The sequence below is a fragment of the Kockiozyma suomiensis genome (genome assembly GCF_038497685.1).
Source record: "Kockiozyma suomiensis strain NRRL Y-17356 unplaced genomic scaffold V2V93scaffold_9, whole genome shotgun sequence".
Lineage (NCBI taxonomy): Eukaryota > Fungi > Ascomycota > Lipomycetes > Lipomycetales > Lipomycetaceae > Kockiozyma > Kockiozyma suomiensis.
Genome location: NW_027117672.1, coordinates 288,733 through 311,375, shown reverse-complemented (window position 1 = coordinate 311,375; position 22,643 = coordinate 288,733). Strand labels below are relative to the sequence as shown.

General features: G+C 46.7%; 10 protein-coding genes across 10 annotated transcripts; 5 read left to right on the top strand and 5 right to left on the bottom strand.

Annotated features, from left to right (window-relative positions):
• Positions 1–274: 274 nt before the first annotated feature.
• V2V93DRAFT_371694 (uncharacterized protein) lies at positions 275–2,231 on the top strand. Its single transcript, XM_066910570.1, has 2 exons — positions 275–1,030; positions 1,087–2,231. Exons 1-2 carry the CDS (start codon positions 414–416, stop codon positions 1,874–1,876), a joined length of 1,407 nt encoding a protein of 468 aa, XP_066764960.1. The 5' UTR covers positions 275–413; the 3' UTR covers positions 1,877–2,231.
• V2V93DRAFT_347719 (uncharacterized protein) lies at positions 2,204–4,317 on the bottom strand. The gene is made up of 2 exons (XM_066907918.1): positions 3,815–4,317; positions 2,204–3,750 (listed from the first exon to the last, which is right to left on the bottom strand). The coding sequence occupies exons 1-2, from the start codon at positions 4,076–4,078 to the stop codon at positions 2,332–2,334; spliced, it is 1,683 nt and encodes a 560-aa protein (XP_066764959.1). The 5' UTR covers positions 4,079–4,317; the 3' UTR covers positions 2,204–2,331.
• A 1-nt stretch (position 4,318) lies between these two features.
• V2V93DRAFT_371691 (uncharacterized protein) lies at positions 4,319–5,352 on the top strand. Its single transcript, XM_066910569.1, has one exon. The coding sequence runs from the start codon at positions 4,492–4,494 to the stop codon at positions 5,014–5,016; it is 525 nt and encodes a 174-aa protein (XP_066764958.1). The 5' UTR covers positions 4,319–4,491; the 3' UTR covers positions 5,017–5,352.
• Positions 5,048–6,084, bottom strand: V2V93DRAFT_371689 (uncharacterized protein). The gene has a single exon (XM_066910568.1). The coding sequence runs from the start codon at positions 5,933–5,935 to the stop codon at positions 5,321–5,323; it is 615 nt and encodes a 204-aa protein (XP_066764957.1). The 5' UTR covers positions 5,936–6,084; the 3' UTR covers positions 5,048–5,320.
• V2V93DRAFT_371688 (mitochondrial 37S ribosomal uS9m domain-containing protein) lies at positions 6,085–7,930 on the bottom strand. The gene is made up of 3 exons (XM_066910567.1): positions 6,734–7,930; positions 6,588–6,668; positions 6,085–6,532 (listed from the first exon to the last, which is right to left on the bottom strand). Exons 1-3 carry the CDS (start codon positions 7,869–7,871, stop codon positions 6,441–6,443), a joined length of 1,311 nt encoding a protein of 436 aa, XP_066764956.1. The 5' UTR covers positions 7,872–7,930; the 3' UTR covers positions 6,085–6,440.
• Positions 7,931–8,010: 80 nt separating this feature from the next.
• V2V93DRAFT_371684 (uncharacterized protein) lies at positions 8,011–9,975 on the top strand. The gene is made up of 4 exons (XM_066910566.1): positions 8,011–8,133; positions 8,266–8,388; positions 8,478–8,541; positions 8,745–9,975. Exons 1-4 carry the CDS (start codon positions 8,104–8,106, stop codon positions 9,758–9,760), a joined length of 1,233 nt encoding a protein of 410 aa, XP_066764955.1. The 5' UTR covers positions 8,011–8,103; the 3' UTR covers positions 9,761–9,975.
• On the bottom strand, positions 9,915–13,837 carry V2V93DRAFT_347710 (SNF2 family N-terminal domain-containing protein). The gene is made up of 3 exons (XM_066907917.1): positions 13,763–13,837; positions 11,611–13,694; positions 9,915–11,551 (listed from the first exon to the last, which is right to left on the bottom strand). Exons 1-3 carry the CDS (start codon positions 13,794–13,796, stop codon positions 10,109–10,111), a joined length of 3,561 nt encoding a protein of 1,186 aa, XP_066764954.1. The 5' UTR covers positions 13,797–13,837; the 3' UTR covers positions 9,915–10,108.
• Positions 13,838–14,758: 921 nt separating this feature from the next.
• V2V93DRAFT_371680 (uncharacterized protein) lies at positions 14,759–19,818 on the top strand. The gene is made up of 4 exons (XM_066910565.1): positions 14,759–15,955; positions 16,016–18,833; positions 18,894–19,193; positions 19,260–19,818. The coding sequence occupies exons 1-4, from the start codon at positions 15,050–15,052 to the stop codon at positions 19,559–19,561; spliced, it is 4,326 nt and encodes a 1,441-aa protein (XP_066764953.1). The 5' UTR covers positions 14,759–15,049; the 3' UTR covers positions 19,562–19,818.
• V2V93DRAFT_280230 (uncharacterized protein) lies at positions 19,763–20,564 on the bottom strand. The gene is made up of 3 exons (XM_066907193.1): positions 20,298–20,564; positions 20,219–20,236; positions 19,763–20,152 (listed from the first exon to the last, which is right to left on the bottom strand). The coding sequence occupies exons 1-3, from the start codon at positions 20,433–20,435 to the stop codon at positions 19,964–19,966; spliced, it is 345 nt and encodes a 114-aa protein (XP_066764952.1). The 5' UTR covers positions 20,436–20,564; the 3' UTR covers positions 19,763–19,963.
• A 608-nt stretch (positions 20,565–21,172) lies between these two features.
• Positions 21,173–22,588, top strand: V2V93DRAFT_381045 (uncharacterized protein; the record flags this gene model as incomplete). The annotated part of the gene is made up of 1 exon (XM_066912086.1): positions 21,173–22,588. The coding sequence occupies one exon, from the start codon at positions 21,173–21,175 to the stop codon at positions 22,586–22,588; it is 1,416 nt and encodes a 471-aa protein (XP_066764951.1).
• Positions 22,589–22,643: the final 55 nt, after the last annotated feature.

Below are 22,643 nucleotides of genomic sequence, written 5' to 3'. Positions count from 1 at the left end.
GCAGCAAAACTAAGTCGTAGATATCATACAAAGTAGAGGTAACGCCAATTGACTAGTAGATCCTCTAATATATTTACCAAATAGCGGAATATACTGACAATATACTGACAACATATATATTCATATATATATATATATATATATATATGTACAAATATATATAGCTCTATGCACTAATTGTTGCGCACTTGTAGCCACAACATTCAAAAAATTAGATAATAGCAATGGCGGAATATTATCTGAAGCAGGAATAAAATAGATCAAACTAAAATAAAGCAAAGCATAAAAACAGCGACAGCCTTCTTCATTTCTTTTCTCCGCTCATTCTTCTCTTCTCCTGCTCTCCCTCCCCCTCTCCCTTTGTCTCATCTTCTTATCGCCTTCTTATCTTCTTCTCATCTTCCCCTCTCACCATGGACCCCTCGAGCACCGCAGGTTCCTCGCCAGAACCGGTCCCCGCCGCCCCCTCGCTCGAGTCCACCCCCGCTAAAACTCCCGACACCCGCGCGGCAGTCACTGCCGACGAATCCTCGACAAACTCGCCCCAAGACCACCGGAAACCTAATGGACTCGATAACGACGCCGACGCCGACGCCGACGCCGACCAAGAGCGGAATAATGACAACGACAACGACAACGACGATGCTGATGACGACGACAATGACGACCAGTCCACTCCCGCCCCTGGTACTGCAGCATCTTCATTGACCCGCACAACATCAGTCATTTCCCGCGGCGGTGTCACGCGAAACGGGCCCCGTCGTCGCCAACCGCCGCACTATCGCGAAATCCGAGCCCGCGTGCAGTCCATAAACGACAAATTCCTGCCTATCCTCGGTGACGTTGCCCTCGCCAAGGTCGGGCAGCTAGTGATTGAGAACCTGTCGACGCGTATTAATTCCGTCTATGGAGAGCTCGTACTTCTGCGTCGCTTTCTTGATCTCGACACCCCTGAGGAGGCGGCTAATGGTGGCTCGAGTACGCCTCTTCCCGATGGCTCATCTCGCGCCCGTACGAACGACGACTCTGAGTGCGTTTCTTTTTATTCGGCAAAAAATTGTAGATTATTGCTAACATAAACTACAGTGAGCCAGTCTCAAAACGCATCAAATACGACGAGGACGATGACCACACCGACTCACCGCGTCAAGGCGTGACTGATCCCTCGTCGACCTCGAATCCGAACTTGCCACCAACAGACACAGACCTGACGATCCCCGTATCGAGCGTCTACCGCCCATTGCCGCACTCCTCGCGCGCTTCGTACGAGACAGGAATTACGCTTCTGAATGAGAAGCGTCGCGAGAAGCTTTGGGCGGTCATGCAGGCTGAGATCTATTCTTTCGCCGTCGGATACAATAACAAGCTTCTACGCACAACTGAGGACTTTTGCACTCTTGCTTACTCGCAGGATGGTCGCATGAAGCGCACTCTCAAGAATGACCTTGCGATCTCGGAAGCGCTCTTTGACGGTATCTCGGGTTTCCGTAAACGGCTATACGAGACGACTGCGCCGCAGACTGACGAGTCTGGCGCCGAGATTCCTGAATCTGAGCTAAAGGATTGCGGAATTCGTACCTACACAAACAGCCTTTACGGATTTAAGACCAAGCCTGCGAATTACTATCACTACCTTTTCGCAGCTGCATTCTGGCGTTGGGTGCGTGATGAAATCGATTCGCAGACGGTCGTGACTTCTACTTCTGGCGCTCAGGACGGTCATAAGGATTATGCTGTCAACAGCGTTGAAGATTGGTGGGATAAGTGCGTTGGTCTTTGTAATGGATTTATCAAGACCAATCGTGAAAAGCCAGAGATCAAATCGTTTTTGAAAGACCGACTACTTGCCGATGAGAAGAAGTATCCTGGCAATTGAAGCTTGTATTTTTATCTTTTTCGAAAATCTTTTTTTTTTCTTTTTTTTGGATCAGTGTGTGTATTTCATGATTTTGCAAAAATTGTAGATTCTTATGTGTATTCTAGTGAAAGATCGTGTGAGATAGAACGAAGGGAAGCAATTATTGCTTCTGGTCGTTGAGATTTGTTTGTCGTGTAACAAATGTGTAAGCCTCTTTTGTTTGTATGATTAACAACAATGTATAAACTTATTATAAGCTATTAACGACTATTGACTTGTTTTTGCTTGTAAAGCTTTTCCTGTATTTTATAAGTGTGCTGCTTTATACTTGGATTTTTTTTTCACGAAATGAATAAATTATTGGGACATTTTACTGTATAACAAGCGTACTCGATGACTTTGAGAAATACAAACTAACTCCTAAAAAACTTTTCAACGCCTTTAATGCAAAAATGTTACTACAAGAAAAGTTCTCACAGCATTTTAGACATATACGGACCATCCAGAAAATACCCAAGTCTGGCATAATAATTCCTCACACCAACACCACTAATAACACTAATCTTTAAACTTCCGTGCTCTTCTCTTGCGATCCGCTCAGCCTGCTCCATTAACAGCGTACCAAATCCTTGATGCTGAAACTGTCGCGGATCTCGAGAATGAAGTGGTACCACACTTCCGTAAACGTGTAACTCGCGCACCAGACTCGTGCGTTGTTGACGTAATTCAGGACGGAACGTCGTCCGCTCGCTACAAAGTCGTAACCGAAGCAATCCAACCAAGATGTCCTGCTTCGGATCCTCATAGGCAAGAAATGTCTCCCATCCGCCATTGGCGGTGTAATCACGTCGAACAAGTTCAACTTGCTCAGGCCGTACCCGATGATGAACCTCTTGAATACCCACTTCTCGTGCGCGAACGTCACGGCAGGTGGCGCCAAAATCTCGCATACGTGCAAGTGCTAGTTCACGAAGATTTCCATTCTCGACGCCAGCGGTGACAAGGGGCATCGGAATGTCACGTTGCACGCGGTAAATACGTGTCCATGGCGGTACGAGTGCGAGAATACGAGCGACGAGATCGACAAGTTGCGTAGCCGGATAGGATGTGTATTTGCCTGCTTTCCAAAGTTCGTACAGACCTGTTCCACGAATTACTAGGGTCGGGTAGATTTTGAGTCCATCGGTGCGGAAGGCTGGGTTCTCAAAGTACTCGCGGAATTGGTCGAGGTCGCGTTCGAAGCCCACGTTGGGCAAGTCAGGCATCATGTGCGAGACTACTTTGAATCCGGCATCTTTGGCTAGACAAAATGTTTCACAGACGGCTTTCACAGTATGACCGCGGTTAGTATCGCGAGCAACGTCCTCGTAGACTGATTGTACGCCAATCTCGAGACGGGTGCAGCCATAGCGAAGCATATCGGAAAGATGCTGGTCAAGGCAGTAGTCCGGCCGCGTCTCGATCGTGATACCGACACATTTTGTTTGCGAGTATTGAGACATGGCAACAGATTCATCTACAATTCCATCTGTAGTCGTTGAAGTTGGATGCGAGGGTGTAGTAAAGCCCGAGAGTGCGTTGTGCAGATTGCTGATGAACCACTCGCGATACTCGACTGGCAGACTCATGAATGTGCCGCCCATGATAATATATTCGACTTTGTCTACTGTATGTCCCAACTGTCTAAGCTGCTCTATACGACCTCTGGCTTGCTCGTAAGGGTCGTATCTGGCGCGAATTGCGCGCATCGATGTCGGCTCGTAGCCGGTGTATGACTGTGTCGAATATTCAAAGTCCGAATCTGGGCCGCCGGGGCAATATACGCAAATGTTTCCTGTGTAAGCAATATGAGGACAGCGATGCGGTTTGCACATTACTGCCACTACAGCAATCTGGATTTCTTTGTTAACAACGTCCCAAATCATTAGGTTCTTGATTAATAAAAGTAATACATACGCCAGATGCAGTCCGCACAGGTTTCGCCTTAAGTTTTGGAAGTAGGTATTTCTTGTGCTGATCGGGAATACCAGAGATGATATCAGTCAATCTGGGCTGATGCTTGAGCTTGTATTTCTTTGAAAGTCGTCCAACGAGGCCGTTCAAATTCACATCTTTGCCTGAGCTCTGTAGAGATTCGACTAAAACTAGCGCAATGTCTGAAATACACGCCACAAAGCGCTCATGCTCCGAAAGCTTTGTGTTTGAGTTATCTCGAACCATTATTAGGCTAAGAAAGAAGAATAAAAAGAGGATAAAGATAAGCAGGTCAGTTCAGAATTGTAAAATTCTGGAAAAGAAAAAATTTGGGACCAAAAGTGATGAAAGCTCGTGCGGCTCAGCATCTGATTCAGGGTGACTTTGGACATGACTGTAAATATTCGCAAGCTGATTGGCTGTGCAGGTTTATCATGATAGAAATAAATTCTCCAAAAATTTGAGTGAGATATATACTAAATACCATGTGAGTATGTTAATCATCACAAACAATTTAAATACGTTTAGTTGACAGAATATGTAAGCATAAGGCCGTGGTACCATGTTCAGCCTCAGCTGACTTAAAGGATAGGACTTAGCTCTCACTCACACTCCCTTCTAGAAATACAGACAGAAAACTAGGGAAAAGGAGAGACAAGATGGGAGCAAATAGTTCTCAATTGATGGAGTCGATAGTATCGACAACCAACTTCTCACACGAAGAAGTCGACCGATTACGAAAGCGATTCATGAAGCTCGACAAGAACAACTCTGGCACGATCGATAAGCAGGAGTTTCTTGCTATTCCTGCTATCGCTACAAATCCTCTCGCATCGCGGTTAATTGCTATTTTCGATGAAGATGGTGGCGGAGATGTTGATTTCAAAGAGTTTCTAGCTGGATTATCGGCATTTTCTAGTCGAGGAGAGCAAGACGAGAAGCTTAAATTTGCATTTAACGTGTACGATATTGATCGCGATGGGTTTATCTCTAACGGTGAACTGTTTTTGGTCATGAAGATGATGGTTGGGAATAACCTTAAAGAGAATCAATTGCAGCAGATTGTCGACAAGACTATAATGGAGGCCGATAAAGATGGAGATGGCAAGATCAGTTTCAAGGAGTTTATCGATATGGTATCAAGTACGGATATTGCACAGAAAATGACTCTTGATATATTTTGATTTATCTTTGGTATATATCTTTTTATTTTATTTTAATTTAATTTTTTGGGATGATTTGGATGGACTTTATGCGAAGAGCATACAACTATATTGAGTCTGCAACATATCATACAAGCACCCCAGGTGTATCGGGAATTTTGACTTCTTTACACTACAACAACCTGTACTGCTTCATCTCTAATAGCACGAATCCTAGTCCGCGCATCTACTACCCGGGTGTCTGACCTTGTATCGCCATGACCCCTGCATGAGCAAGTCAGTTATCTCTAAACCCTCTTCAAAACAAAAATAAAATAGCAATTGATCAAATCATACACTCGATAAGCCGATCCTCCCAAACGCCAATCTCATAATCAACAAGCCCATATCTCTGCAAAGCATCGCTCAAATCCACAATCTCAGCAGCGCACTCATCAAGCTGCGTCGGCGATAATAAGGTAATTTGCGCAGATACGTCAGCTGCAGAAGACAATGCTCGCGACAACAATGCAAGCCAAGTATGATTGAAAAGAGCCCAGAAACGAAGTCTGCTCTCATGCGTCAAGGTGGTGTCGTCGACTAGACCGAGATCCTCTGCATGTTCGGCAAGATATCGTGAAAGAAATACAAGCCGTGGAAGGGCAGACTGTATTAATTCAACCGTTGGTAGTGAGTTAGAGAGGGATTGATAGAGCGGCAAGAGCATTTCCTGTAATTGTGAGATGTTTGCAAAGGCGTATGGCTGGCGGAGAATAGATGGTTGCTCTTCGGTAAAAAATCGACCTGGCTGCAAATACTCCGGCGCCGACGCAGACAAAGCAGAAGAGACAGAATAATCTGGTATTGACACCATGCTCTGCTGCTGCTGATATTGCTGCTGGAATGGTGATTGATACTGATACTGTAGACCTGGATGCTGTTGAGGATAGGCGGTGAACATGGAAGCAGGATCCTCAAACTGGAAATACAGCCCACTCTCAACATCACCACCTACTTCCCGCTGCTCCCCGCGCTCATACTGACTCTGTACTGACTGCTCCGACTGCTCCGACTGCTCTGACTGCTGAGACTGTAGCAGACGCGGATCGGTGAAGAGTATAGGCTGCTGCGGCTGGCTCCTCGATGTCCCTGAACCCGGCGCCGCACGCGACTGGTGAGGACTTTCAATCAGCTGCCTTCCGGTCTCTCTGGCGTTCATTGCTTTGACCGGGGCTGGTTTGGGAGGGTGGTATTAAGAAGAACAAATATATTCGAAATTCTTAGTGCGCTACTGAGAAAGTGGTGGAGCAGGTTGGACTGCGGTCAGACATTGCACAGCAGTTGCATACCGACGACCTCCTTAATTACAGCTCCATCAGCCTCAGCTTGCAGGCCTATAATCTCGTTATGCAAGCATTTGTGTCTGTATTTACATCTATATACACATAACTTTTGCATACTCTGCCTTAACGCTTGACCCACTGGGGACTCTTGCGTGCCTTCACTCTACCCGGCTTCTTACGTTCAACAACACGCATATCTTTCTTGAGGTATTTGGCTGCAAAATCAGTTAGCTCTGTTACCAGTCGAATTTTCGAGTAAACTGGACATACCATCGTAGAGAGGCTTGCTCAGGCCCGGATTGTACGCTCGCAAAGCGCGAGCAAGGGCAAGCTGCAAAGCTCCTGCTTGGCCTACACAGAAGTTAGGTCAGTATTTTTCTTCAAATATCTCAATTTTAAAACCCAGAACTACTTACCAGTAGTACCACCACCTTCAACCAAACCAAAAACATTGTAGTCAGTCAGCATACCGATAGCCCGAAGTGGCGCAGCGACCTTCTCACGGTCTTGAGTACGACCGAAAAGATCTGTCAGGGTCCGTCCATTGACAAGCATTTGGCCATTACCCTTGACGATCCACACGCGAGCTAAAGCATTCTTGCGCTTGCCCTTGCCAAATGCACGACCAAGAGTATCGATCTTCTTCTGACGTTCAACTGCACTCCGTGCAGTTGTCTGTCGTGAAAACACGCTTAGTACTCCAGAGACTTCATCGGGACGTACGTCAGGTCTTATTGTGGCTAACGATCGTACAATCTCCATGATCTCGTGATAAGTACTCGGCTTTGCGCTTAGTCCGAGTTCCGCATAACCTGAGGTTGAGATCGCATGAAAATCTAACGACGTACGGTTCTGCGGGAGCCTTGGCAAGTGCGAATACTTGCGGTCGAGTTCCTGTAACTGTAGAAGAGTTTCTATGTATTCCATGTCGCGCATGTAAAAAGCCGTGGACTCAGGCACAACGCGCATCAGTGGCTGCACAAAATCATGAAGAGTCACTTCCTCGGGGAAGGGCTCGAATACTGACACATCTTCTCCGGCCTTGAGTACTAAGTTGCTGCTTCTCTCGATTTCATCAGCTAGAGCAGCTTCAGGATCCAAATCTTGCTCAAACAGCTCGTCAATGTCTTTTTCGCTCAATTTTTCGCTGGATTCAGCCGTCACCTCAGCAAATTTTTCAGAAAGCTCATTCATCGCGAGAGAGTGTTCAGCTGAGGCCTCTTCCGTCTCTTTCATGTGCTCAAGTTCCTCATTGTACAACTCGTTCATTTGCTCTGCGTCCAACTCCTTCTCTACCTCGTCCTCGTCTTCCTCCTTGCCTCTCTGCTCCGCATCCTCTCTGAAGTGCTCTCGCATCACAGCCTTCCAGTTTTCATACACCTCCGAGTCGCCATACTTCACCCGTCGATGATCAAACCCGGCCGGTCTATATAACCACGTCTGACTTGTCCTTGCGTCCTCACGCCCGTACCGCGCTACACCGGCATGCAGCCGTCGTACACATGCACGCGGTACAAATGGTATTGTCCGCGTCGACAGTCGCAGCATTGTCATGTATTGCAAGCTCAGTTGTAACGTCGTGCTTTGATTTCTTCTCGTTTGGCCAGCCGGGAATTTTTTCTCGGAAGAGAGTGAACGAGAGTGGCAGGCGTAGTTCTCAGCACGCTGCGTAAAAAATTACTAAACCCTAGTCCTCATCCTTCTGTCTAAAAAAAAATTTGAGACGACTCTTTTTCCTCTTCACACTCTTCTGCTCCCTTTGCTTCAGAATCCTCGTCCTATAATAATGTCTTTCGGAACAGTTTATGGTTACGTCGTATGTAATTTACCTGCTTTGTTTGTTCAGACTGTTTCTTGAGTCAATTGTATTATAAGACGATACTGTCTAGCTGTAGTGCTACTCATCTCGGTCTCTTTCTTCATATCCTAACTCATGCCAAATATTTAGGGTAACCCGAGAACAGGAATTGTCCTGATGCTCGCCAAGTACTTTGATCTCGATGTTGAGCTTGTCAAGATGGGCTTGGGACAGTTTACTCCCGAGTACGAGGCTCAGTTTCCCTTCAAGAGAGTAAGAACTAACTAGGCTTTTCTTTTTTCTGATTCGAAGGGCCTTCATTCATTAGAGATCGTTCATTGGTGCTAACTCAATCTTTATAGATCCCTGCATTTGTTGGTGCTGATGGTCTTGTGCTGCACCAGGTCTCGGCCATTGCTCTCTACTGTACGTTCCACATTCTTGGTTTTCTTTATTTTGACCTCTAGTCGTCAGGCGTGTGCTGCTCTACATGATGATGTTTTTTTATTTAAACAGTTATCCCTGTCTTAATCAAAATGTGTTGAGAGTTATTATTCTGATCCTTAGCAATTCTCGCCTGGCGACTGCCTCTCCCAACAGTCACTTGTACTCACTCTTACAATTAACAGTTGCCTCGCAGAAGGAGAGCATTCTTACCGGCTCGACTGCCGCCGAAAAGGCCCAGATTCTCCAGTGGATGTCTTTCTCCAACATGGACGTTGCCCCAGCTCTGTCTCAGTGGTGGCAACCGCTTATCGGCAGAATGCCTTACAACAAAAAGAGTGTCGAAAACGCTGAGCAGTCGTTCGCCGTCTATGCTGGTGTCTTTGAGAAACACTTGACCAACAACACTTTCCTCGTTGGCGAGCGACTTACTTTGGCTGATATTGTTTCCGCTGCTCTTCTTGTTCGTGGGTTTGAGTATGTATTTGGAGCTCAGTGGAGAGCTCAGTACCCTGCCTTCATCAGATGGTTCACTCTCATTACCAATCAGCCTTTCTGGTCAACTATCCCCGCCGCTCCCGCCGTCTTCATCGAAGAGGCCGTCAAGTACACTCCCCCCAAGAAGGAGACCAAGAAGGAGACCAAGAAGGAGGCTGCACCCAAGGCGGCTGCCGCTCCTGCCGATGACGAGGTTGCTGCTGAGGAGCCCAAGGCCAAGCACCCTCTTGGAGCTCTCGGTCCCGCTAAGCTCCCCATTGACTCGTGGAAGCGCCAGTATTCCAACGAGGATACCCGCCCCGTTGCTCTCCCTTGGTTTTGGGAACACTACGACCCGTCTGACTACTCGCTCTGGCGCGTCAACTACAAGTACAACGATGAGCTGACCTTGACTTTCATGTCTGCCAACCTCATCGGTGGCTTCTTCAACCGTCTCCAGGCCTCGACCAAGTACCTCTTTGGCTGCCTCGTCGTATATGGTGTCTCCAATGACTCTGGCATCACCGGTGCCTTCCTCGTCCGTGGCCAAGACGCGCTTCCTGCCTTCGAGGTCGCTCCTGACTGGGAGAGCTACGAATTCGTCAAGCTCGATGCGACCAAACCGGAAGACAAGGAGTTTGTTGAGGACCTGTGGGCCTGGGATAAGCCTATCGTAATCGATGGTGTATCCAAGGAGATTGCTGATGGCAAGGTCTTCAAATAAGCGTCTTATTGGTTTTTCTTGAGTGTGTGTAATTGAGTTTATGATATTCATAATGGTTGAAATATAAAATGACTGTCTACTTACTATGATTTTTGTTGGCAACCGTAGTCTTGGTAATATACTTCGTAAAAATTTTGAAGATAATTTATCAATCTATTACACTCAACAATTACTCAAAACACTACCGATCAACTAATTTTTCTGCTTTAAATAGCAATATCATACAAAATCAACAGCGACACATTTTCAAATACAAGAGCAAAAAAGGAAAGAAAGAATGAAATTGTAAAAACACGTCAAAAATCAGTAAGAAAATTCATCCTCGCCACACAATTTGTAATCTTCCAACTAATCGTCAGAATCCGACGACATCTTTCTACTGCGCTTTCGCCCCCTTTTGCGATCTTTCTTCTGCGCACGCTCAAGTGCTTCTTCAACTGTATCATCGTCATCTTCGAGTGCGTCTAACCACTGCTTCTCAGTAAGACCGTCGTCGTACCTCGTGACTTTCCGCTTACGCGCGCCGCGACCAGTCTCGCCTTCATCGGCGTTATTGTCAAGAATTTCTTCAATCATATCCGTCTTGTAGATATCTGGTAGCTCATTAAGTGAGTACAAACGCTCCTTGGCTTTGCCTTTTCCATAAATCGACGTTGCTTGACGCTCGGCATCGATCTTCTTAAAGACAATGCTCTCTTCGTCGTTACGCGCAAGTAACTCGTTAAGTTCTTCATCATCAAGTTCTTCGTCGTCGTCATCGCGCTTGTTTTTCTTGGCTTCCTCAGCCTCGAGCAAGGAGCGCAAAAACGCCTCTTGTTCCTCGGCAGTAGATTTATTGTCGAATTTACCCGCCTGAATGACTTTGCCGTCAATATCTAACTTCTGATGTGCACGTTCAAGAATCATTTCCTCGACAGAATCTTCTGTGATCAGTCGGAAAATGCGGACCTCCTTCGTCTGTCCAATACGATGCGCGCGATCCTGCGCCTGTAAATCCTGATGTGGATTCCAATCTGTGTCATAAATGATAACTGTATCTGCAGTTTGCAAGTTGAGTCCTAGACCACCGGCGCGAGTCGATAGCAAGAAGGCAAAGTACGGCGAATCCGGGGCGTTGAAAAGTTTAAGCAGTTCGGAACGATCTTCAGATTTTGTGCCACCGTCAAGACGCAAATACTGCATTCCACGGAATCGCAGGAAATCTTCCATGATATCCATGATCTGCGTCATCTGGAAAAACATCAACACGCGATGTCCTGTCACACGGAACTTGGGAAGCATACGATCAAGCAGCTCGAACTTTCCAGCCGTACGCCAAAGATCGTCATTGGTGAGTTTGTCGGGATTGATTAAGTTTTCAATCTCTTCGAAAACAAATGGATGATTGCAAATCTTGCGCAACTGCATAATCTGGTTATTGAGGCCCTTCAGTCCAGACTTTGTGCCTGTACCGCCAGGAACAATGTTCGAACCCACAAACAGTACATTATATTTAAGCATTTGCTCATATAACTTCATCTGCAGCGCAGACATCTTGCATTTGATGACCTTTTCTACCTTGTCCGGCAAATCCTTCTCAACATCCTTCTTGAGACGACGGAGAAGGAATGGTCGGAGAACTTTGTGTAGACGACGAATAATAAGCAAAGTCTCTTCTTCTGAAAGCTCTAGCTTTTCTTGACTGCCAGTGTTGGCGAAGGGCGTGTTGAACCATTCGTCAAACGACTTAACCGAATTGAAAATCTTGGGAAGTACGAAATTCAAAAGTGCCCACAATTCAGGAAGATTATTCTAAAATAGCGTTAGCTTGTAATTACTCTCTTTGGAAAATGAAAAATATGACAACGAACCTGTAGAGGTGTACCAGTTAAGATAAGACGGAATCTCGAATGATAATATTGAGTCAAAGTGCTACTCAGCTTTGACTGAGAGTTTTTCATACGATGTCCCTCGTCAATGATCATGTGCACCCATTTGATTCGACTCAAAACAGGGCGGTCTTTAATGATGTACTCGTATGTCGTCAACAAGACTTGGAAATCGCCAGCACGAATAGCGGCTTGCTGCGCGCGACGAGCAAGCGGAGGACCCTTGTACACAATCTTCTTGACCGTGGGTGCCCATTTATCAAACTCGATATTCCAGTTAGTGAGCGTCGACAGAGGAACAATAACAAGATAAGGTCCGGGTTGCTGCTTCGACTCAATCAGATACGTGATAAGAGAAATAGTCTGGATGGTTTTCCCGAGACCCATTTCATCTGCCAAAATACCATTCAAATTGTTGTTATACAAAGACACCATCCACTGTAATCCCTTGATTTGATACTCTTTCAGCTGACCTCCGATAAGGATATTCGGCTGCTTAGTGACCGTTTCTTGGATACGATGTGCGATACCATAATAATCAAGATTCTCTTCTCCGTCTTCATCCAACTCCGCATCGTCAGTAGGAAGTCCTACCGCAATACGCTCATCACGAGTTTGACGTTGTTGATCTTTGACAGCCTGGGCAAGCGAGTCCAAGAAAGTGTTGGTCTGTCGAAGCAAATGCGTAATACGAGTATCCTTAGTCTGATCCAGCAGTTTCATATAAGCCTCTTCATCATTGGCCTTAAGGGCCTGCAGACGCTGCTTCGCAGTGCGCTCAGCGCGTCGTTGCTCCTCACGCTCAGTATAAGTGTGGTAAGCAAGAACGGCTTTTCCAAGTCTCTGGCGTCGAGCTTGTAAAGCACGCGCCTCGTTAAGGATCTCGGTACCATGATTACACACGCCCACAAGATACTCGAGATTGCGCTGGCGTTCGCGTTTCTCACGCTCAGCACGCTGCTGCTTTTCAAGCTGCTCAGTAAGTCTCGCCTCACGTAGGTTCTGCTTCTTGAGTCTGCGGAAAGTGGATCGCGAGGCAGCCATTGCTAAATTATTGAAGTGCACTACTGTCTTGAGTACTTGACTGCGCAATTCACGTTGTTTTGCGAGCATGCGTAGTGACTTGAGCTCAATGAGAGCGCGAACCTTAAGCTTATCTTCAGGAGAGACAGTCTCTATCGTGGTGGTAGCATCAACAGTGGTCTCTTCTACGGGAACAAAATTCTTTTCCTCAGACTCATTGTCCAAGTCCGTCATTAAAATATCTTCAACCTCCTTATGGCCATTAGTAGCCGGCTTCTTTTCATTCACATCCTCAACGTTAGACGACTTGACGACACAATCTCGATCAAGCTCAGAACTTAAATCTTTCGCGTCAAATCCAGAAATATTTGCAGGAAGGTTCTCAAGTTCAGTAATTCGTGTCGCAACACGATTGCGAATCGCTTGCTCGCGTGCCTCCTTAATAGCAATAATGTCTACGCCAGTTGGCATGATTGACGGAATCAAAAGGCGATTCTGGCGAGACACAAAGTCCATGTACTGGATTGGCTGCTGCACTTGCAGATACGGCGAGGTGATTTCGTATTTTTGACCAGTAGCCTTAGGAGCAGGAACAGGCGTAGCTGCTTTAACATCTTCAGAGGGCACGGCAATGTCTGCTGCACCGGAAACCATAGGCGAAGGCGCCGCAGCAGTCGGAAGGCCAGGCTGAGAAGTAGGATTAACCGCAGTTGCGGTTACTCGCTGGCCGATTGACGAAGTTGGCGAGACTGTAAATGGCAACTGCTGAGGGGCACCAGACGTAGGTGACTGAATTTGAACCACGGCAGCCTGCTGTGCTTGCTGCTGCTGGAGCTGACGCAAAGGAGCAAAAAGCTGCTGTTGAAGCTGCTGCGGGATGATCATGTTTTTGGAAATCAGTTTAAAAGCAGTTATTTGAGTGCGCAACATTTGCAGCTGTTCAGCGGTGAACGGGCTATTTGGATGAGGAGTCGGAACGGCTCCGGGCGAGCCATTCGTTGTCGCAGTAGACACTTGCTTCGGTGCAGTAGCGGGATTGAATGCTAGAAAAGGAAGCAGTCAGTTTTAGTGTAAGGTAAAGATTTTTACAATTACGGAAAGGTAAACATACGTAAAGCACCATTGACGGGACCATTGAGAGGCATCTGAAGCTGTTGAGCCGAGACAGAAACAGGAGTCTGTATCGGGGTCTGCGACACCGGCTGTTGCTGCTGTTGCTGTTGCTGTTGCTGCTGCTGCTGTTGCTGCTGCTGTTGCTGCTGCTGACGGTACTGCAACTGCTGAAGTTGCATCTGCATTTGGGCTTGCTGCTGCTGCTGAATCAATTGCTGCTGCTGCTGCTGCTGCTGCTGCTGTTGTTGTAGTTGTTGCTGTTGTTGGATGTTGTTTGACTGCTGTTGCAAATTGTCGGGTTGTTGTTGCTGAGGAGCAGACTGCTGCTGCTGCATTAACCGCTGCTGCTTGTAAAGCTCCTGCTGCCGAGAGATCACACGCAAAACCTTGGAGATGCTGGCAAACTCCGGATTGGTGGATTCCTCGGCACCCTGGGCCTTGAGCGTCTGCCATCGCTAGAAAAAAAGAGTGAGCGAAGGAAGGCCATAGAAGATAAGAAGGCAAAGGGGACACGAACCATGAGCATCTGTTGGACGCCCTCACGGGTGGTGGGGATGGGCATCTGCGGGCCGGCAGCGAAGGGCTGCTGAGGCGGGTTTGCATTCATGACTGACTAAGAGCGAGCCGGAGGAGGAGAGTGGGGAGGGGAAGCGGAGGGCGAGGGATGCTGGTGGACTCCGGCGGGACGAAACGGGCGGGCAGCCGGGGTGGGTGGGTTGAGGAAGACGCGTTCGAGAACGAAGCGGACGCGGGGACGCGTTGAGGAAGGACTCGGGGACGCGTGGCGGACGCGCTTTAGCAAAGGCGAGATTCTCGAAGGGGGCTTTTGCGCGATGGCGTGGGCCGCCGAGCGGAAGTGTGACCATAGAGAGCCACGACGGTTGTGCATTTGTGCCACAATGGAATGAGTCAGCTGTATTATGTCAGTGATGACTGATGAAGAGGTTGGAGGTCAGAGAAAGAGATAAAATATAGACAAAGCAAACAAAAATTAATAAAAACTAAGCAGAAATAAAGCAAACCAATTTGAAGCCGCTTCGGTCAAGAAAACTCATGTCCGCGCCGATGTCGAATGACGTCGGTTTTCGGATAAGATAGTGCTCCCAGTCCGCTTCTCGAAACTTATCGCCTCTGCTCTTCTTGAGGGATCTATTGCTAGCCAATATCCATTCTTGTCTGTCTTTTCGTCTCCTTTACCTTTTGTCTCTTTTTGCTAGCTTGGCCATGCACCTCTGCTTCGCCGCCATATAACCCTTCCGCATTCACAGCTCCGTCTTCACCAGCCATGGCCTCGCCAGACAACGCAACCGACGGCTATGTCCCCGCCTCCAGCAGCGTCGATGATAGCGGTGACATGCTCTCCCGCACTGCGTCATCCTCGTCCTTCGCTTCTGTCCGTGGTCGTCAGCGTACCCGTAGAGGTTCGACTGCGACAGAGTCTAGCTATTATGGTGACATGGCCCAGGACGGTCCCTTCGACGGCCCTGCCCCTGACAGCGTGCCCTCTTCGATCTCGGCCTTTGCTCACCACGGTCATCGCCATACGCATCTTCAGCAGCATCACCTGCAACATGAGACCTACACTGAAAATCGCTCCCGCTCCCGCTCTACCTCTATCTCGTCTACTCGAAGTTTCAGATTTTTCGATGCCGCAGAAGTAGAACGGGCTAGTGAGCTCGACCGTCAGTTGCACCCCTATCGCTACGATATCGACAATGACGAAGAAGCCTACGCTCGCATCCACAGCATGGACGGCTTCGCTGATCGCAGCAGCGTCGTCTCTCAGGACGAGATCCACAGCCTACACACCGTGACATCATCTGGACAATTTAATCAACATGTTGTTCCTCAAGAGTCTGGTGTCGATGATATTTACAAACGCTTCTCACATCAGGACGCGACCGATCAGCCTCTGCTCGATCGCCATGGCTCGTTCGACCGTTCGACAGTCTCGGGAACCGAGTTTTCGCCTCCAGATATATTACAGCAAACTGTGTATTTACCTGAGGCGGACTTAATTCTTGCACTGGCTGGGTACAAAACTAGTCTGTTACGCCTCTGCCTGATGATTGCTCTTTGCGTTTGCACTGGTGGTGTCGCGTACCTAATTATTCGATGGGTTCCCCGATGGCGTGTATCTTTGTTAGGATATAAAGTTCCTTTAAATCAAAGCGACTGGGTAGTTCTTGAGGTGAGGACCGTTCTATATTACATTCGTCGCTACATAGCTGTTTCTAACATCATATGACAGAATCAATGGGGAGAACTCTCCTTCCACTCAATTGAGAAGAAATCTTACAACTACCCCATGTCTTCCGTCTTCAATATGCACAAATCGGCCAACAAAATCTCCGATGATCTTGGCTACGATCCGATTATCAAAACACTTCATTACTTCAACTACCGTTATATGCGTCTGCTACTTCATCCTCTCGAAGGCAAGTTTGAGATCAATAGTGACTGGAAAGATTCTTCCTGGGCAAACCTTACTTCCGTACGAAAGGGACTCGATACGATTACCGTTGGTGAGCGAGCCACAGTTTTTGGACCGAATAGTATTGATATAGAAGAAAAGCCCTGGCATAAACTGCTTGTTGACGAAATTTTGCATCCATTTTATATTTTCCAGCTCTTTTCGATGATCCTCTGGTCTCTAGATCAGTATTATTACTATGCTACATGTATACTCGTTATTTCAGCCGTCAGCATTATAAACACTTTGGTTGAGACGAGAAGCAATATGCGCAGACTACGTGAGATTTCAAAAATTGTGTGTAATGTGCGCGTGTTAAGAGAAAGCTACTGGTCTACAATTCCATCTACCGAGCTAGTACCTGGCGACATCTACGAGGTCTCGGATCCATCCCTATCTGAGCTCCCTTGTGACTCGATCCTCCTTACTGGAGACGGTATAGTCAATGAGAGCATGCTCACGGGTGAATCGATTCCGGTTTCAAAGTACCCAGCCACGCACGAGTCCATTGCTCACTTCCTTGACTCGGGAATTGCTATCGCTCCTGAAATTGCGCGCAATTTCTTGTTCTGTGGTACAAAGATTGTACGTCTTCGCAAACCGCAGGACACTCAAGTCAGTCCGGTTTCGGACGCGAATGAGGACTCACAAGTTGAGCAGGAAGCAGTCGCACTTGCCCTTGCTATTAGAACGGGGTTCAATACCACAAAGGGTGCTCTTGTCCGTTCAATGCTGTTCCCCAAACCGTCAGGATTCAAGTTTTATCGTGACTCATTCAGATACATTGCCTTCATGTCTGGAATGGCTGCTATCGGATTTATTTTTTACACAATTACCTTTGTTCGCTTAGGACTTCCAGCAAGCCTGATTGCGTTCCGCTCTCTTGATTTGATCACTATCGTCGTGCCTCCGGCTTTACCTGCCACTCTTACAATTGGTACAAACATTGCACTCGGTCGCCTAAAAAAGAAAAACATTTTTTGCATTAGTCCCAACCGCGTCAATGTGGGTGGTAAACTCGACATTGTCTGTTTCGATAAAACTGGTACCTTGACTGAAGACGGTCTTGATGTGCTTGGCGTTTTGGTATGCAGGCGCCGTGAGAAGCTATTTTCGGACGTACTGTCTGCTGCAAAACACGTTGTCCCTGCGTCAGCCAAAGAGCTAAGAGCCGACTGGAACGTGCGTTTGTCGATGCTGTCTGCCATGGCATCCTGTCATTCGCTCAAACTTATTGACGATGAATTGATGGGAGACCCGCTCGATATCAAGATGTTCATGTTCACCGGCTGGGGTTTATCTGAAGACGGAGAAATATATACGCCACCTGAAACGTTTGACGATGCGTATATTTCTGCAGCAGGCTCGCCTGGAACTGCTTCGCGGCCAGCTCATATATATCCATCAAGTGGTGCCGAGAGCCTTGCCCCGTCAATCATGCTTCCACCTCGCAAACTCGCGCGTACGATCGTTGCCGCCGAGTCACAATCTGACCCAGCCACCGTCAACCCGGACGAAGCAAATCTGGGAATCATAAAGATGTTCGAATTTGTCTCGCAGCTGCGTCGTATGTCGGTCGTTGTCAAGCGGTACCGAGATTCTGATATGCAGGTTTACGTAAAAGGTGCACCTGAAGTCCTGCCGCAGATTTGTAACGCAGACTCGTTTCCTGATGACTACGAGCAGACCCTCGAGAGCTATACTCACCGCGGATATCGTGTTATTGGCATTGCTACAAAGACATTGCGAAATATGTCTTGGTATAAAGCACAAAAGCTCAAGCGTGAAGATGTTGAGAAGGACCTCGACTTCCTGGGATTTATCGTCTTCGAGAATAAACTCAAGCCGTCAACAAAGAACGTCATTCAGGAGCTTGAAGCGGCGAATTTGCGCACTGTGATGTGCACAGGCGATAACGTTTTGACTGCTATTAGTGTGGCAAGGGAATGCGATCTTGTCTATCCCAGTGCTCCGGTCTTTGTTCCGCATTTTCAAAGCGAAGAAATTGGTATTAAGTGGGAGTGTATTGATAACGCACATATCTCTCTTGATCCTTCTACGTTGATGCCGATTGTTGCCTCCGGTGCCCCAATGCGCCATTCCGCAACAGCCATGCGTAACTACACGCTAGCTATCACTGGTGAAGTATTCCGCTGGCTCATGAATTATGCCTCTGAGGATGTTATTCGGCGAGTACTTATTAAAGCTAATGTTTATGCACGCATGTCTCCGGACGAAAAACACGAGTTAGTCGAGAAGTTACAGGAGATTGACTACTCTGTCTGTTTCTGCGGTGATGGTGCGAATGATTGCGGCGCACTAAAAGCAGCTGATGTGGGTATCTCACTTTCAGAAGCAGAAGCAAGTGTTGCTGCGCCGTTCACTAGTCGTGTGTTTGAAATTTCGTGTGTGCCGGATGTTATTCGCGAAGGACGAGCGTCTCTTGTCACCAGTTTTTCATGCTTCAAGTATATGTCTCTGTATTCCGCGATTCAATTTTCAACCGTGGGAATCTTATATGAGTCGGGAACGAACTTGGGTGATTTCCAGTTTTTGATGATTGATATGTTTCTCATTTTGCCGATTGCAGTGTTTAGTATGTTATTTATGCCGAGTACAAGGATCTGAATGTTTTCTGCTAACGTTTTTGCTATAGTGGCATGGGCTGGACCATATCCTATTTTGAGCCGTAAACGTCCAACAGCAAACCTTGTCTCTCAAAAGATTCTGCTGAAACTAGTTGGTCAAATCTTGATCAGCGTATTTTTTCAATTCGTAATTTGGGAATCCGTGAAGCGGCAGTCATGGTATACATCGCCTATTCCTGGCTCGGACGATAGCCATGTCCAGAGTTCGGATAATACGAGTTTGTTTTTGGCATCGTGTTATCAGTATATTTTCGTTGCGATAGTGTTAAGCGTCGGACCGCCTTACAGGGAGCCAATGACTAAAAATAGTGAGTTTTGGATATTTGCTATTGAATTTTGCTGGAAGAAATCATACTGACTGAAGGGCTTTGCAGTTCCCTTTATGGCCACTCTTGGAATCACAACTATTATAGTGACCGGTATCCTCATGTCTCCTCCACGATGGTTATTCAACCTTCTAGTACTGACAGAACTCTCGCTTGGATTTAAATTTGTCATTTTAGCTACTGCGGTGGTTAATTTCGGTTGCTCTTGGATTGGCGAGAGGTATATATTCATGAACGTAGCTAATGCTATGACACGTCTACGACGGAGTGTTAGAGGTGGACGAAGAAAAGTCAGAAAACAGTTTAAAGTATTGCTTGAACAGTATGAGCAGGAATTTGATTTTCTTTAAAAGATGTGTATAGAGAAGAATACAAGTGTGTTATTACTTCAGTTTTTTTTCTTTTTTTTTGGTTCGAGGTTTTGATGGATGATCTGCAGAGGACAGTATTTAGACATTTGGTTACTGTCGTTGCTGGGGTTTTTTTTTTGTTTTTAGTCACAAATATTGCCTCGAGTCATTATTTTTCTTCATGCAGTAAACGAAATAGTATTGGAAAAAAAATTGGGTAATGCATTGATTTAATCGTAATATAGCTTATTTGTCGGGAAACAACCAGTCGAGGAAAAGTTAGTAAGAAAAGGAGGCTCTTAAGGACAGGTCTCGAAAAATAAATAATTATAAAATGAAGCCGTTTAATTGAAATGCGAAAACGATATATAACACAAAAAAACACCCAAGTATAAATTCCCGTCAACAAAATATTACCGGACTGCTCGCAAAAAAGCCAGCGACCAGTATCAGCCATGTAAGTGTAGTCTCTATAAGGTAGTATAGATTATTTGCTTTTTTTCTGTATTGAGATATGGTGTTTAATGATGTTCCTCCTCCTTCTTGTGCTCGACGGCGTGGCTGGGGCCGTGGTGGCCTTCCCATGGATGTCTGAAGCCCTGTATAAATCGTTAGCTGACATACCAAGCGCAACTGCACAGAATTGAAAAAACCTACAAACAAGACCGGTCCATCCTATAAGTAGCGCTAGTCAGCTAATATTCTTCAAATCAAGGACGAACAATTACTCTCATACCTCTTTCAGTCTGTACATAATCCAGAACCACATCGACGCGCCGAGTATCAGATTAGAGAACCGGTAAAGCGGGCGTGGGGGATGAATATCAATGGGACCCGAGAAAGTCTTTGGGCCGTGGCCGTGTCCTCCTGCCATTGTGAGTTTTAACGAAAACGGTGTCGAGGAATAAGAAGGTAGATTTGGTATACGTTCTCCAATATCGTCGAATGCTCACAACTGTGCTCTCTCTGCCGTCTTTTGACCGCTCGCTGATTGGCCGCCGGCTGACTTTGTACTAGACCCTGATTAAAATGTCAGCAGACACCAAACCCTTTTTATTACATTTGACGTTCAGGGCAAGGGCAGATATCGATGCGGGGAGAATCGGACAGAGTCGGAAAAACTCGGCGGTTAATTACTCACGCGATGGCCTGCTTTTTATGCCTTGGCCGACTGGCTCCGGATAGAGGCTTTGCAATACACCCAGCTGATTTTTAAGCAGCTGCTGCAGAATAATATCGTAGATAACAGTAGTTTCATAACCTGTTATCTCAACCTGCGCCGTTGGCATCACCGCGCTGAATCGTCGTTGTTACGTGGGGTTATCGATTGTGATTGTTGACAAAATTAAGTCGCGACGCGAACCGAGACTGCTGCTGCTCGCCACCACCGGCGCCACTCAGCCCTCCTTTTCGGGATACAAGATATATGTCATATTTATAGGTATACATCTAGTTCAGTAGCTACCTGCTTCTTTTTATTTCTCTTCTGCCTTCTGCTCCGTAGCTTCTCTGCACGCATTTCTGGTCAGTCTCTAAACTGACACGGCACTCCTCAAAAGCTTATCTTATCAGCTCATCGCCCAGGCATATCAGTCTCCTCATCTACTCACAATGGCTGCGACCACCTCAAGTGCACCTAGCACTGTACAATTTGACGTCATAGGCAACTTGCCACTTGATATCATCCCCAGCGTTGCGAAGCACGTACCCCGACTGACCGATCTCGTCAAGTTCCAGCAAGTTTCAAGGACCTGGCGCTACATCTTCACTTCCCCGGTCGTTTACTCGCAACTCTGCGGCCCTCTCCCCGAAAAGCTCGATACAGGAACTTTTGCGGATACATATCAACGCTTTTTGCGTAAGTGCTTCGACGAGAAAGCAATCACATCTCTCAGTCTCTCAGATTCGCGCGTCTGCCATCTTGGCGCAAACTACACAAATCAAATCTCATGCACCGCATACTCAGACACATTCCTCGTCTTTTATCTTCAAGCCGATCGCAAGTTTCTTTTTTTGGATTTTTCTAGCAATTCTATGGAGCCTCAGACAATGGATTTTGGTACGCTCATCGTCACAGACATGTCTGTCTCTGAGAATGGAGGCTATCTCTCGTGGATGGAATCAGATAAAGACGCAATCTTTGTTTTTGACTTGAATGCTGCCTCTTGGAATCCTAATTCAGTATCTCAGACTACTGACGCAGCATCAAGACCGTCGTCCAAGTTGATGGTCTTTCCGTTTCCTCCTGGTTGCCGCCCAGCCGCTCTCAACCCGTTTAGCTGCGACGGCGATCACCTCATTGCTCGATTCAGCATTTCAAATGGCTCCCCGCACAAGTTTTTCATGGTCTGGGATCTTCGCACTCGCAAACTTGTATCCAAATTCCCGTACACTGTTACAGGTCTTTGGGATACGTCTGCTATTCTCTCTGAGAAGAAGATCTATCTGTTCTCGCTTCCGCATCATGAAAGCGACTACCCGCGTCGGACCAACTTTATGTTTCCAGGATACGCAAAGACGTATGATCTTGAAGGGAATGTAATTTCATCAATCGGTATTCTGCCCGGCACAGAGCTCCGCTACAATCGTTTGTTCAAACCTGTTTGTGGTAATGGAAAAATTACGTACGGAATCGCTCGTCAAGGCGTTCTTCATCGTGGTCACTGCCTGTACATGATGTCGGTTAATGAACGTACTGGAATAGAGACCTCATCAAAGTTCTATCCGGAGTGCGCTAATACAAAGTCTGCGACTAATGTTCGCGACTACTTGGCCGCAGACGATTACTATCCTTTGCAAGAGTGCATTACGCAGAAGAATACACAGTGTGTATATTTGTTCCATGGTGTATCAACTTCAGATGGACCGTCGGGTGAAGTCGAGATCTGGGACACTACATGCGATCGCTCGAAGCGAGTGCCGATGCCAAATACGCACGCTGTCTACGGCAATGAGACTTTTTTTGCAAAGTCTATTAGCAAAGATTTGTATATTCATAAATACATTAGCTGGGATGAACGGAATTAGATAAGATTTATTTTAAAATTTGGGTTTTTTGTTTTACATATGTGGAACTGAGCGG

What these genes read in the sequence shown, in the direction of transcription:
- V2V93DRAFT_371694 (XM_066910570.1), top strand. Translation starts at nt 414, where the DNA reads ATGGACCCCTCGAGCACCGCAGGTTCCTCGCCAGAACCGGTCCCCGCC. An exon ending in CGTACGAACGACGACTCTGA is followed by an intron (nt 1,031 to 1,086) that starts GTGCGTTTCTTT and finishes CATAAACTACAG; the next exon opens with TGAGCCAGTCTCAAAACGCA.
- V2V93DRAFT_347719 (XM_066907918.1), bottom strand. Translation starts at nt 4,078, where the DNA reads ATGGTTCGAGATAACTCAAACACAAAGCTTTCGGAGCATGAGCGCTTT. An exon ending in CTGTGCGGACTGCATCTGGC is followed by an intron (nt 3,751 to 3,814) that starts GTATGTATTACT and finishes AAAGAAATCCAG; the next exon opens with ATTGCTGTAGTGGCAGTAAT.
- V2V93DRAFT_371691 (XM_066910569.1), top strand. Translation starts at nt 4,492, where the DNA reads ATGGGAGCAAATAGTTCTCAATTGATGGAGTCGATAGTATCGACAACC.
- V2V93DRAFT_371689 (XM_066910568.1), bottom strand. Translation starts at nt 5,935, where the DNA reads ATGTTCACCGCCTATCCTCAACAGCATCCAGGTCTACAGTATCAGTAT.
- V2V93DRAFT_371688 (XM_066910567.1), bottom strand. Translation starts at nt 7,871, where the DNA reads ATGACAATGCTGCGACTGTCGACGCGGACAATACCATTTGTACCGCGT. An exon ending in TGAAGGTGGTGGTACTACTG is followed by an intron (nt 6,669 to 6,733) that starts GTAAGTAGTTCT and finishes ACTTCTGTGTAG; the next exon opens with GCCAAGCAGGAGCTTTGCAG. An exon ending in GAGCAAGCCTCTCTACGATG is followed by an intron (nt 6,533 to 6,587) that starts GTATGTCCAGTT and finishes CTGATTTTGCAG; the next exon opens with CCAAATACCTCAAGAAAGAT.
- V2V93DRAFT_371684 (XM_066910566.1), top strand. Translation starts at nt 8,104, where the DNA reads ATGTCTTTCGGAACAGTTTATGGTTACGTC. An exon ending in GAACAGTTTATGGTTACGTC is followed by an intron (nt 8,134 to 8,265) that starts GTATGTAATTTA and finishes CCAAATATTTAG; the next exon opens with GGTAACCCGAGAACAGGAAT. An exon ending in CTCGGCCATTGCTCTCTACT is followed by an intron (nt 8,542 to 8,744) that starts GTACGTTCCACA and finishes TACAATTAACAG; the next exon opens with TTGCCTCGCAGAAGGAGAGC.
- V2V93DRAFT_347710 (XM_066907917.1), bottom strand. Translation starts at nt 13,796, where the DNA reads ATGCCTCTCAATGGTCCCGTCAATGGTGCTTTAC. An exon ending in TCCCGTCAATGGTGCTTTAC is followed by an intron (nt 13,695 to 13,762) that starts GTATGTTTACCT and finishes TTCCTTTTCTAG; the next exon opens with CATTCAATCCCGCTACTGCA. An exon ending in TAACTGGTACACCTCTACAG is followed by an intron (nt 11,552 to 11,610) that starts GTTCGTTGTCAT and finishes ACGCTATTTTAG; the next exon opens with AATAATCTTCCTGAATTGTG.
- V2V93DRAFT_371680 (XM_066910565.1), top strand. Translation starts at nt 15,050, where the DNA reads ATGGCCTCGCCAGACAACGCAACCGACGGCTATGTCCCCGCCTCCAGC. An exon ending in TTTGCCGATTGCAGTGTTTA is followed by an intron (nt 18,834 to 18,893) that starts GTATGTTATTTA and finishes TTTTTGCTATAG; the next exon opens with TGGCATGGGCTGGACCATAT. An exon ending in GGAGCCAATGACTAAAAATA is followed by an intron (nt 19,194 to 19,259) that starts GTGAGTTTTGGA and finishes AGGGCTTTGCAG; the next exon opens with TTCCCTTTATGGCCACTCTT.
- V2V93DRAFT_280230 (XM_066907193.1), bottom strand. Translation starts at nt 20,435, where the DNA reads ATGGCAGGAGGACACGGCCACGGCCCAAAGACTTTCTCGGGTCCCATT.